Here is a 14,043-nt window from a genome sequence, read left to right on the forward strand (position 1 = left end):
CCTCTCAGTAGCTGGTATGTTTTGGATTTCGTGTGTGAAGAATGTTCAGAAATGTCAGAAGGATTCTAGCAAAAGGCAAACCTCATGGACAGTTGCCTTGATTTAGATTAGTTTTACTTTACCATCACACTGTTGCATCTGGGAGATGAACGGGCTCTGGGTGAAAAGTGATCAGGAGGGGGTAGTGTGAAGGACTAATGAGAGATAAGGGAAGGGGAGAGCAAAGTGACAGGTTAGAGAAAAGCACAGAGCAACACTGGAAAGGACAGAAAGATGGCATGGGAAGGAAAGCATTTACAAGGTAGGAAGAGAATTAAAGTAGTGAATATATTAAAATAAATGGCTTTTGAGTCAAATTCTTAATACTTCCTGTACTCGGCAAGAAGGAGGAAAGTGACAAAAGCAACTAAGCCAGATTTCCATTTGTTTAAATCTGTGTGAATAGCTGTTTGTTTATTTTGTTGTTTGGTTGTTTTTTTGTTTTTTTTTTTTTTTTATTAAGAGCAAATTAACACAGTATCTCAGTGCCATCCTTTCTGCTTACTGCAATGCCTCTGCACCGTCCCTGTTTTCTGCCTGCTTGCGAGGGCAGTCTCTCCTTTCCCGCAGCAATACTGCGTGTCTGTGGAAAGCGCTGAGGCTGCTCTCCCCTGGCAGTGCCTGCTAGGGCAGACATCTCTCCTCGGCTGTGCTCGCTGGACTGGGCTGCCTGCGGCGGGGCAGGAAGGACCTGTTTGCTGCTTGCCAGCCCGGCTGGGAGGTTTGTACCCCAGGGTGAGGCGAGCAGTAGCCGCAGATGGTACTTGGCAGCAGCACGTTGATCGAGTCCCTTTGGTGGGCTGATGCACTGAGAGCAGGGAAGTGTGGTGAGTTCCTGGGAAATAGCACTTTTGAACTTGTTCAAACCCTTCTCCTGTGTGAACTGTGAATTTGGAGACATTACACCACTGAAAGGTTTCTAACTCGCTGTTTCTCTGTGAAATACCGCGAAGAAGCTGTGTTGTACGACAAAGTCAGCATTGAGGTGTTTATTACGAGCTGGAGGGCAACTGGCTTGGGTATGCTGACAGAGTGGAAAAATACCTGCAGGTCACCTGTTTGGAGTTCTGCCCGCATGGGAGACTCCTTCAGTGCTACCAGCCTGGCTGCTGGCCCTGTTCCTCCAGCCCTGAGGCTGGAGAAGCAGCAAAAGCTGTGTCACACTTGACTCCTCCGTGCGTGGCTCCTGGGGGAATGTCATCAGCCACTGTGACCTAGAGCAACTCGCGAGGAACTCTCCAGATTTGTGGTCTTGGAAAACGAGTGACAGAAATATGAAGATGGAGAAGGTTTATGATGGCAGAAAATGCAAGGGCTTACTTTGTCAGACTGCGTGTTTACTGTTTTCATTGCTGTATAGCTGCTTTTTAACTCTTGCAAGCAAAGAAATCCAGACAGAGCCTGAGCACAATGATGGTATCGGCGAGCTTTTTAAGGAGCAGATAAACTGCACAAGTAGTAGGCAGAGCCATGCTGATCTAGATCAATAAGTAGCCTTTGGAGAGCTGTACTTCTTTGAAACACACTAATAAACATCCTTGAAGATTTAAGAACTAAAAGCGAAGAATTAAGAGGTCACAGAAATAGTTGAGCTGGTTTGGATCAAACTGCGAATGACTCTTTAAAATAACTCATAATATTTAGATGCATGTTGGCATCTGTATCAGTCGCCTGCTTCACTTGATCTGAGTGCTTCTACAGCACTGATTAGCCGATAACGATATGTTAAAGCTGTTTTCATACTTCTGTGGAGTCTTGATGTCTGCTGTTTCCCAAAATATTAGATTTTTCAGGTTTGTCCTACTCTAGAAAAACAGGCTTCAGAGACTTAAAAAGAAACATAAGCAACTAAAAGCCATTATTTGCCTGACATAGAAAAATAGCATTTATGTATGTTTGAGAAGATTTCAAACAGTTTTCTGTGACCCAAGATTTCTAAACATTGTTTCCTGTAGTTTTGTGAGGAATAAAGGGACTGCATGAAGACCTAATAACAGTAGAAGTGAGTCTACATTTTGGGCAATTATTTGAAAAGTAAGCACTGTACATACACTGGTTGTCGTGATTGCCACAGTCCAGCAGAGTGACTAGCTAGCCTCTTTAAGTTTCTATTCCTGCAATATCTGGGAGATAGGTAAGCAAGTCCTTTTGCTCCGTGTCCTCCTCCTGTTGACTATGTTAGGCTTTGTAAGTCTGCGGACTTTCAGTTGGTGCAGGTAGGATATGTGGTTGTAGCTGACTGGAAACTAATGATGTTGATACACTTTAGCCCCTCCGTCACTCTTAGCAGCCATAGACAAAGCAATTATGTACTATCTTTTTCCATATTTGTTAACAAATTAATGAGGCCTTTTTCCTCAGGTCACTTTCCAGACATGTAAAAGAGAATTATCTGGTAACGCACTTCATTTGGTCTCTGCTTTTAAAATCCCAAGGGATAGGGAGCAAGGAAGTCCCAGACTCTGAGGAGCTTACTGAGGCCCAGAGCCGCAGGTATAACCTGAGAAATGAGGGGACAGAGAGGATCTCAGCTTTATGCCGCCCTGGGGACATGCGTGACCTCTTACAGACAGCGCTGATGCCTCAAATAGATGGCGAAGAACTCCTTGTTCTGCCACTGCCCCTTCGTCTGCTGGTTTCAGAGCACAGCTCTTTGCTGGCTAAGCAGCCCTTGTAATTGCTGATCTTTGTCGTGACCACCGGTCTGTCGTGTTCGGGTGTGCCTGCTCGTGTGCTGTGCAAGCAGTGCTGCTGGGAATGAAAGATCTGGGCCCTTATCACAGGCAGCTGTTCAGACCAGGTTATTGAGAGTATTTGCTAACGCTGTATTGCGCAGAAAGTCTTGTGATACCCATCTCTGTCATGAATATGCTCTGAAAAGTTCTTTGCCTTTTGAAGAGGACACTTTCTTTAATTCCCTTAATTTAGATCTGTTGTTTTGGTCTCTGCATTGTCCTTCCTTGTTACGTCGGTTTATATCAATCCTGGCGCTGTTACATTTACATTCATGTATGTGACTGAGATTTTGTGTGCAGTGTAGGTAGCAATTCGGGCTGTTCTCTATGACAAAGTTCTCTGCTGTGCAAGCAGAAGCCCAGTTTGCCTTTAAAAAAAAAAAAAATCTTCCTTTTAAGTGATTTTTCCTAGTTTTTCTACTGGCTTAGTTTAAAAAAAAAAAAAACAAACAAAAAACTATCTCCAAAGTTTGTTACAGTAGTTCTCATTGTATAAACCAGAATTGTTTGCAAATTATATGTGTGTCTTGTCTGTTCTTCTAGGCATGTTTTCCACAAAGCCTGCGTGGATCCGTGGCTTAGTGAGCACTGTACGTGTCCAATGTGTAAACTGAACATTTTGAAGGCACTGGGAATTGTGGTAAGTTGCACTGTTGTGAGCGGCTCTTCTCCCTGTGTCTGAGACCTAGAACAGGAGGAATAATTGCAGGGGAGAAAGGGCAAAGAGTCTTCCGGTATCCTTAGTCAGAAAGTGTTTGGGTTTTTTTACCAATATTTTTCTGCTGATAAAGCTGATTTCTTTTTTTGTTGTTCCTGTGGTTGGTCATTGGGAATAAACTGTTAGATTTCCATTTATAGCTGTTCCTTATGTACTGGAAGTCTACTAGGTTCCCTATAATCTTCTCTTAAATTTACTCTAAATCTCTTGTTCTTGTTGTGGTCTCCTGTAGACACTCATAAATTTGTTTACACGTTAAAAGCCGTGCCCTAGCAGAGGCCAGTGAGTTTTCCTCAAGCAGTTCGTGACTTATGGGATCCCTGGGAACTGCTTTTATTGACCAGCTCACAGAGAGAAGTGAAGAACCTCAAAGAGGATTTTTCCATCTTTCCTGTATGAGGAAAAAATTACAAGGTGGGAGCAATGCTCTTTTCAGAAGAAAGAAATAAGGAAGAAAGAGAAGAGCATATAATGAGGTCTCCATTTTTAGCTGTGTCAACTACAAATTTGAGCATTTTCTAAGAAATAGTTGCAGATGTATTGTGGATGACCTATTTTTACAATTAATGACATACCTGAATTCTTACAGGAGGATAGAGTAGAACTCGAAGCATGTCATCATTGCTTATGGTAGTAAACTGTGCAGGCATAGGCTATGATATAAGCGTATTTGAGGCCCTTTCTTGAGTCTTAATCCTTTTTCTTGCCCCACCTCTTTAAGGTGGACTGAAGGATCAACTTTGGATACAACTTGTTAATTCGTGTTTCTCTCCTGTGTGATCTGAGGACATCTGAGCAGCTGAGTAGTGCGTGTGTGGTTTTGCTAGATGAAGAATATTCACCACTGTAATGTGGAATTGCTTGTTTTTCCAGCCAAATGTGTCGTGTACAGATAATGTAGCCTTTGACATGGAAAGGCTCACCAGGGGCCAGCCAGCTAGCAGGCGATCAGCACTGGGCGACTTTGCCAACGACAGCTCTCTCAGCCTGGAGCCCCTGCGCACCTCTGGGATGTCACAGCTTCCACAGGATGGAGAGCTAACGCCAAGGTCAGGAGAGATCAACATTGCTGTGACAAGTAAGTTTTCTTTGGCTTCCAGTACCGTTCTATGGTTTTCCTGGTACGTGGCACTTGCTGTGCTGTAGCTCTGTGCTGCAGGGCCGTGGTGAAAGATTTCCTGCCGGGACAAAAGTGACCTGTAAGACGCGTACGCTCCGTATTGAAACTGATAACTCTGGGTACAACGGTGCCAATGCTTTCATTATTAATGGTATATCCATTTAGATCTGCATGTAAAGAACACTGGATGAACTAAAAAGGCAATAAAATAACCCTCCTGAATTTGGTAACTGGTACAAGAAGCTGGATTGCCAAAACCTTTATTTTCCCTTTCGAAATACTTTACATGCAATAATTTATGCAAGTATAAATATTTTAGCTGATTACTATTTCTGCAGACATTTTTTTCCCTGAGACAGTTACTACTGGAATTCTGACATCTCTTAGCAGATGGTTTTTCTAACAAAATTTGTGAATTAAAAAAGTATTTGATGCACCAACATTTACGTTTTGTCCAAGTGTTTTATGACATCAGAAAACTGTTCCTGCACTGCTTGCAAGCTCTTATCCATAAGAACAGCATGGGAAACTTCCACTCACTGGATTTTTACCTAGGGTTTTTAATGTATAATAGCACTGTGATGAATACAATATGTGTAGAATTACATCATTTTCCATATGCTGTACGGTCTCAATTTGATATATGAACGGTTGCTTTTCTGGCTGAATTGCAAAAATATAACCCGTGCAGTACAACAGCCTAATTTTCTCCTTGCATTTTGCTTATGTGCACCTATGATCTAGATTTTGAACTTAGTGACACTGTTTGCCACTGATAGATGTATCTGTAACTGATACAGTCCATTAGAGTGTTTCTGTAGATGCTGTAGCAAAGTAAATGTCTCATTAAAAAAATCTCATCTTATGAAACACATAGTCTGTATCCAGGAATGTCCTGATCTGAGAAGTAAAAATCCACACACAAAATGTAGGTTATTTACAAAGCCAGCAAGTCACTTTATCATGCAACGTTTGACATCTGATTCAGCTTGTGTTCAGCTCTGTTGAACAGAGAGCAAAGCTGTTGGTGTGCTGCTTTTCTTGTCATGGGTGGGAAAACTCTGTAGTTTAACTGAAACTTTTCACTACTTGGTTCTACAGAAAGTATTTTTGCTGTCTGTTCCCAACTGTAGTACTGCTCTTGCACAGATGGGATGCCAGGGTAAAACAAGAAATAATCAGCAACAGTTCATTCTGACAATGTTTATAAAATAAAGCTTTAGAAAAGCTGTTCAAATGTTTGGATTTTACAGATGACACATGCATTCTTTGATGCATGAGTTAAATGAAAAGCTATATTCAACAGAAGTGTTTGTATTCCAAACTATTGCTATGTGCCAAATTGATCTTGAGGAGGGAGAACTTTGAATAGGGGACATTCTTTAATAGCCTTCTTTATCCTACTTTTAAAAAAATGTGTATGTATGTATGCGCTAATGTTGAATTATTTTTCCATGTTGTATCCTGTCTATTAAATGGAAAATCCTAGTTATGCTTTACTGTTGAAAAAGCTATCCTATTTTTTTGTTGGCTTTTTGAAGTAACACTACAGTATTTATTCAGGAGGGAGGGGGCAAAGACACAAATTAAGTTTGAAAGTATGTTGAGTGTGCTTATGTGAAGAACCACATCTCCACAAAACCTAAACCAACCCTGACAACATTTTCTGACTTGGGGGTGGACAGAGTTTTCATTACATCCTCCCTTGTTCCTGCATTTCACTTCGCACTGTTAAGTAATCTTTCTTTATCACTAACCCTTGGGCTCAGCCGGGAAATATTGTTGTGCCATGCTTTTTTCCACACCTCTCTCCACTTCTTCTTTGCTAGCCTTCTCCAGTCAGTAACTCTGTGGCTAACCTCCTTCTGCTTCACCTCCTGGTGCCAGTCATGGCTTAGAAGCCTCTTGCCTTCCGCCAGTGGTGTTTGAGGGAAATATTGGCATCGCTTTGACATAAGCCTTCTCCCACGAGTGATTTCCTCCCTTTCCTTTGTCAACAGAAGAATGGTTTATTATTGCCAGTTTTGGCCTCCTCAGTGCCCTTACACTCTGCTACATGATCATCAAAGCCACAGCTAGCTTGAATGCTAATGAGTAAGTAAATATTCAGATGTTTCTGTATATTTCTGGTGGGTGTGTGTCATGGACAACGTTGGGAATAAATAACAAGAGAACAGAGAAGGAGGAAAATGCAGTTTTCAAAGTCTCAAATGCTTTTTCTGCTTCTCTCAAATGTAAGTCTCTGTGTTAACAGTGACACCAGGGTGACACCTAAAGTCTCTCTTAATTTATATTTAGCTGGATTGTCTGAGGAAACCTCCTTGCCAAATAGAGACATGGAAAGGGGGAAAGAGATAATATTTATATTCAGTTCAGTTTTTTATCAATAGTCTAGGTAAACATTAGATTTCTACCATTAAATCCCTATGTTCAAAACTCACCTGGCAGAGCTAGAAATTACTGCCATCGGTACCTTTGACAGTTTTCACCTCAATTCCTTAGTCAAACTTCATATTTAAAAAAAAAAACAACCCGCATGTACCTAGTTGACACAGTTTCAGCTCAGCAAAAAAAAGATATTTAAATAGAAAACTACCTTTTTGCTCTTAGGAGAGGGAGAGATGAAAGCAATGCGTGCACTACTGTTTCTTCTCTCTGAAGTGAAGAGAGCAGACCAGTCTTCTGCCTTCTCATTTTAGTATGCTTAAGAATTGCAGTCAAAGGAGTGCTTAAAGACATCCATGCTTTCTTAATTTTTATAGACACCCCCAATGCCTCCCTTCAGACAGGCTGGACAAGAAAAGACTCTAGCATGTGACTTTCAATCTTTTTTTTTTTTTTTTTTTTATAGTTCTGTGTGTGGGCAAGTATAAATCTGTTCTGCAGATACATTAACTAAGTACATCGAGCTATTTTCATTTTGGGTGTATGGAACATCTGGGCTCAAGATATATATATTTAATCATAATTTATTTTTTGGGGGGAGGGAAAGTGTCAACATCTTGGTCTCTGAACATCTTGAGACAGCTGAGTTTCCATTAAATGTGTTTGATCTCTTACGAAAAGTGGGGTGAGATTTAAAGGCACTCTCCTGTGCAGTCTGTAAATGTAGCTTTATAAATATAACTTCCTTTTTTGTTGTTGTCACTTTTTGATGTTTTGAGATACGAAAGAAGCACTTTTTAAACTTTTATTGCTCTCTGGAAATTGTATGAGGTGTCCTTCTCAATAAGATGGAAACATGTCTAGTAGTCTTCAGTGTAAAATTTTAGGCTATCTTAAGCTAATCTTCTTCAGGAGGGACTATAATACGTTCTTAGAGGTTTTGGTCAGGAACCTTTGATTACCACCAATTTGCAAATCTTCCTGTCCTTCTCTTTTCAGAGACTAATTCTGAAAGGGCTTAATGAAAAAAAAAAAGTTTTAGAAATTCAAGTAGCCCTATCAAGTCTCCTGATTATTTCTTTTCTTCCCCCCCCCCACCCCGCCCCCAACTTGGCAACATAGCTGTAGCTGAACAGAGTTGATCCACACTGCAAAATAGCTCGGGAAAGCATGAGCAAGATGAGTTGTGATACAGGAATGTCTGCGTTTCTGAGCGTTTCCACATCATTAGGAAGAGGACAAAGGACCTGTAGCCCGTGTAGTATCATCCAGATGCGGGCACTGACAGCAGTTGCATTTCTGCTTTCCCTTGCAACTCTTCTTTTTGTTGTCTTTTACTCAGTTGGATCTGAGTCTATTTTTATGGAAAGGGCAAGCTTCTTCACATTGGCAGAGAGGGCCTCCAGAGAAGTGTTTTCACAGTGATGCTCCCTTAGTACAACCAAAAAGCACGCTGATGTAAGGAGAGTTCCTTTCCCCAGTCATAGGAATGAAAATGCAAGCATATCCAAGCGTATACTTTGAGGAAAAGTTAAGAAAACTAGCAACCGCAGAAACCAGAGCTGTCAAAAAGCACTGATTTAGGTAACTGAGGTACCTCACTATAGCCTTGAACCTCAATAGCTTTTTTACTGAATCCTTTGGGATCTAAGGAGCCTCCACAAGTGCTGCTAGGTTTGACTCCTCCTTTTAGACAGTTTGAAATGACACTAATTCTTAGATTTATTGTTTCATTGACACCTTATGTTCCCCAGTGCCAGGCAAACAATTTCCTGTGCTGAATATCATGCCAGATATATGGCAGCTCCCTCTCACTGCAATTTCCATTAGATGTCATAACAGCATACCTCTTTTTATGCTGTTCTCCATATAAAAAGCAGTGCAGACATCTGTACATTTGTTGTGGTAGTTTTTCAGGAGGAAGCTGAGGGGTTTTTCTTATCAGAAGACAACAGTAGCAAGAATGAGGCCATGTAATATGCTGATGCAAGTAAAAGGTGCCAAATATTCTGCATTAAAACTCACCTAAAAACATGTCCCGACCCTTTTTTTTTTTTTTTCCCCTTCTTTTCCTCTATATTCTTCCCACAGCTTAAACATATTTAGAGCAGTAGTTCTGGAGTTGTGTGTATATGCATATCTGTGTATATATATGTTTGGATATATGTATATATACACATATATGCATTTTTAAGTAGTTCCTGATGAAAGTAAACATTTTCTCTTGGTCTCATAGTGTTCATGCACTATTACTATTAAATGATATAAGTAGTGATTTAAAGGAACAAAAGGAGTATATTTTGCTTCTTAGGGAACAGTCAGAAGTTGCTGTTTTAAAGTCCCCAAAGCCCAGATGTTGGATAGCACCACTCAGAGAAAGTTTTCAGGAGCAGATGGGGTTTCCTCAGAAGTTTAGGAGTGCTCAGACCTCTGGCTGTCCTGGCTGTTTTGCTGGTCTTGGAAGAATGATACAAGGAGTACAGAAATCTTCCAATGCTCTGGCCTTGTATAATTAGTCATTTCTTGCTAACTTACTGTTACAGGATTTTTTTTTTTAAGTATTGAAAGTATTAACTTTAATAAAAGTATTTTTGTTCTTTTTTTTTCCTGCCCCACAGAGCAGAATGGTATTGAAGAAACGCTTTCCGGCCGATTGCCTTGGAGAGAGACACCTGTTTTTATGCATCATTTATCGATCATGCAGCACAAGCAATTATTTAGTACATTCTATTTTTTCATAAAATTTGCTGATGCCAAAGCTTTGTATTAAGGAAAAAGTGAAGAAATAAAAAAAAAAAAATAATTATGAAATCTTACTCTGTGAGGATTTTATTTTTCTTGGACTTTCTGTGTTAGTACTTGTCTAACATCCTCTAGTAAATTTTATAAGGTGCTTTATTTCCTTTGAATGATTTTGCAGGTCTGTATTCTTCTTTCATTTGGGACATGCGAGCTAACAAGTGGAAATCTCACACAGTGCTCCTCTTATGATGCCACCCAGCACTGGAATGACTAACGAGTATTATTAGCAATCTCTCCACACCAACTTGTTAGGGAAAAAAAACTGGGCCAAGCATTCTAGTATATAACAGGCTTATCTTGACTCCAGCTGAGAATTAATTTGAAATAAGAACATTTTCTCCGTTTCTCCTCCTGTAACGCTCTGCCACTCTGGGAGGGTTGCAGTATGATTTTTTTTTTTTTTTTTCTTCAGGTCAGGCACTGCTGAAGGTTTGCGATGCTGTTTTCGTGACAAAACTCAAACCTTTTCTGTCTTTTGCTTTCACCTCACCTTTCTGATAAAAGTGAAGCTACTCTAAACCACTTCTTCCTTCCTAATACCAAGGGAAAAGGCAGCGTTCTCCCATACTGTCATCTGTGAAGCCTCCACCCCTAGTGACAGGGGTTGGTTTTTGTTCAAATTCAGATCGTGAAAGATTGATAATGCTCTGTCCTGTAATGTAGAAACTCAGCACAAACGTGTCCCTTCTTGCTGTGGCTTTTTTTACTGGTGAGGAGACAGGAGGAAAACATCTCTCAGCGCTGTCCTCGCGCAGGCTGTTTCATGCAAGTTTACTTATGCAAGCAGCGTATGAGTAATTTCACAACAGTCAGTTAAAACACGCGGATCTGATTCGCAGCCAAATGCTAATGCTTGAGTTAATGAGACGGGTAGATGACGGTAACAAATCAGTAAGGAAAATATAATTGATAGAAGTTAAAACCTATTCTGCATTTGGTTGTTTTTGTTGTTCCCATATCAAGATGTAGACATTTTAAACGTAATGCTTTCTAATTTAATCAATGAACAGAGAGGACCAATTTTACTTTAGGATTTAATTTTTTTATGTACTGGGAAACAGAGGATTTAATTTAATTTTATTTTTATGTATAGGCACTTTTAGAATTTAGGAACACAGCCAGAGGCTACATTAAAATCATTTCTTAATTCTTATCTGTCCAGCAGACTTGAGCTGAGAAGGCAGCTTTTATAATAATAAATGTAGTATGTGATAGCTTCAGTACATTTAACAGAATTATTTTTTCAGGGTGTCCTTGTGAAGTTTTGAAAGAAACATGAGAATAATCAATTTTGAAAGACTGGAAAACCCCATTGGACTTACTCATGAAGAGAAAAAAAACCTCAAATATCATGTCTGACGACTGTCTCCTTGTAAAATATGGTCTTTGGCAACTGAGCGTTGTTGCTGAAAACAGAGGGATGTGGTTAGAGCGTGGCTGAGGGTACAGGCATGAAACAAAAGGGTGACTTTTTTTCACCCATTTCTCAATAGCAGTAGTAAAATTGGTAAGTTTGTGCTTGTCTCCTGAAACAAAAATCAGCTTTTTCGGTGCTGTTGGGGGGGATGTGCAGGGACAGCCTGAAGAGCCTGGTGACCCAGATGCAAAAAGCACCACAACCAGTTCCAGTTTGTGTTTCTTCTACCGAACAGCAGCAGCAGTAGTTGAGTAATACTGAGAGCAAAGTGGCTGACAGGGCTTCCAGTGCCTTTCTGTATGTAAAGCATTTAAATAACCCAGTGCCATCTTTTATAATCTCTCTTTTGAGCCCCTAACAACTGTGTCGATGAGGTGTTAATAAAAATACAGACAGGGGCTAGCAGTGACAGTTTATCCTGTTAGTGAAATAAATAAATTCAAAGATGGACTCTGCACCATCCCAGAAGCTCAATTTTTTTACTCTGGATAGACACAGGAAGGAAATTCCCAAAGTTTTTGTTGCCTGGTATGCTTTTAGACATCCACACGTAAAAGATGAGTAATGTTACATTCACATGCATGATCGCAGTAGTGAGAGGAAAGGAGAAGAGCTGGTTCCTCTCTCCAGATGTTGCAGATGGCAGGGCTGGGCAGACAGAAGGGTATCACAGGGTACAGTCCAAGAGGGAGTAGCGGTGCCTCCGTAAACAGCGGGCTTCAAGGAGAGGACAGTTCATGAAATAATCCTGCTCTGCTCTTCCTTAACCAAGAGGGTGTCTCAAACAGGTCATTGTGCTGGAGGAGCTGTGGAGGGACTGCAGCTTGTGGCAGAAGATGGCCCTGATTAATGACTGAGGGCATTAAAATACTTTCAGGTGGAAAGGGAAGGCCAGGTAACGCTGCTGATGTACCTGCAATGCTACAGCAATGCCATGTCCCTTGAATTTTTGGCCTTGGCGTGCCCACTTCTGTAGCATCCTGTGGTAGGTATAAAGATCAATTCTAGGGTAGTATGTTTATTTTCAAACTCAATGCAAGTTATCTGAAAAGTTCTTTTTAAGTATGCAGTGAAGAATAGTGGCAGAGAGAGCGGAAGGATTCATTTTAATGTATCGAATGCAGACTTTCCATTTATTTTCCATACCTAAGGGATAAATCTTGATCTTTTTTGATAAGTGCAAAACAGGAAGAACAGATTCATAAGCTGAATTTGGAACTGTAGACACTTGTCCATAAAATACATTTATTCAGTAAATTTATCAGCTGGACCGATGCCACGTTTGTAAACAAACACTAGCAATTTTCTGCGTGAAGATGAGTGCGGCTGGGTCACTGTGCTTTGCTGACTCTGTTTCTCTGGCCGTAAGTGGTGGGCAGTGATGGTCACCTGGTCATTGGAGGCCTGAAGATCGAGTGTTGAAAAGCGCTGAGCAGCAGCTGGATTTTCAGCACTGGGTGGGCTGCGCTGAATGGTAGAGAGACGGGTTTAGGAGAAGATGTGTCCCAACAGTGGTGTTGAGATTTGAGCCAAGAGATTTGTATCTGTATGAAAACATGCAGCCTCCCTGGAAGTGGGTGGCTTGAATTTATTCCGCCAAGAAGCAAGAAAACATCATGGTAAAGAATTTTAGAGGTGTTGGATATGCAGTGCCTTTTTCCAGATTAATTTAAAATATTTGTTGTCAGATGACCTGTCTGCCAGCTGGTAAAATCTGTCTTGAATCTGCTGGAGTGGAAGTCTAGGCACACACAGAGGAAATGATGGCCTGGGCTGTCAGCTTCCTAATCCCGTGTTTGATTTTTGTGTAATAGAAACAAAAGCAACACCAAGCTTTTAGAATCCCCTTTGTTTCGTTTCGGCATGGGCTGTTTGGTTTGTAACATGTCAGCGGTGGAGGAAAGGGAGATGGAACATCCAATGTCCATGGCTTATTTCAACTGCAAGCTGAGACTCGGTCGTCAAAAATTAAATGATCCAGACCCACAACGCATTTCAAGAAGAATCTTGAAATCAGTTTTATCTGGTATAATTTCAAAGTAGGTTCAGGTTTTTTTTTTGCTTGAAGACAGACTGTGATCAGCTGGAAGTCATAGTTCCAGGTTTATGTTCCCTCAAAAACTCAACCTTTTTTTTTATTATTTTATTTTTTATTTTAAGCATTGCCCCGTTTTAGAAACCTGTAAATTTGGGAGATGGTTAAAATCTAGAAAGTGGGTGTTCATCATCCCCTACTGACTGCTTCTGCAAAGTATATTCCAGCACAGTGCACTTCTTCCAAATTCCTGGATATGTGCTCCCGGCAGAACGAGCAATTCACTCCTAGGCGAGGTAACTACTCATTTCACGTGTCTCAGGTAACTACCAGATCAAAAATAAATTAATTTGCTTATGAGAACTTCCCCTTCTCAGTGCGAATGGTGGAGGGAGCGAATGTACCGGCTTTTGGTGGTAAAAGAGAGGTTTGGAGGGGGTTTAGCTCGGCGGATCCGCTGCCCAGCTCTGTCTGCTGCTGTTCCTAACGAGGGTTTGACCCGGGTGCACAGCTGCGGCGCAGCTCAGGCTGCAGTTTGCTGCAAATCAGGATGGCAGCTTGCTGTCACAGCTTGCAAAATGAGTTTGCGTCGAGCCTGTCTGCAGCGTCCCTGGCTCTTCCAGCCCATGCTGTTCTGAGGCCGCTGCTTTGGTAACTGCAGAATTCATCTTTGCTTTTGCTCCTTCAACAGTTCTATGCATTTGATTATAACTCAAGCTTTTTCTTCCTAGTCCTAATAAGGACTTCTTTATTTTTTTTTCTTTCTGAATCTGTCTTTGGGTGAGTGGGGAA

At 40.9% G+C, this 14,043-nt stretch overlaps 1 protein-coding gene across 2 annotated transcripts in view; it reads left to right on the forward strand.

Annotated features, from left to right (window-relative positions):
• Positions 1-9,813, forward strand: part of RNF130 (ring finger protein 130) — a 41,271-nt gene extending 31,458 nt beyond the window's left edge. The window contains exons 6-9 of one of the 2 annotated variants that reach the window (XM_010129958.2): positions 3,318-3,414; positions 4,366-4,570; positions 6,613-6,706; positions 9,616-9,813. In XM_010129958.2, coding sequence (XP_010128260.2) covers positions 3,318-3,414; positions 4,366-4,570; positions 6,613-6,706; positions 9,616-9,631 — 412 coding nt within the window. In that variant the 3' untranslated portion in view covers positions 9,632-9,813. The other variant, XM_086759086.1, reaches the window with a different exon arrangement.
• Positions 9,814-14,043: the final 4,230 nt, after the last annotated feature.

The sequence above is a fragment of the Chlamydotis macqueenii genome, chromosome 14, assembly GCF_036417535.1.
Source record: "Chlamydotis macqueenii isolate bChlMac1 chromosome 14, bChlMac1.mat, whole genome shotgun sequence".
Taxonomy (NCBI): domain Eukaryota; kingdom Metazoa; phylum Chordata; class Aves; order Otidiformes; family Otididae; genus Chlamydotis; species Chlamydotis macqueenii.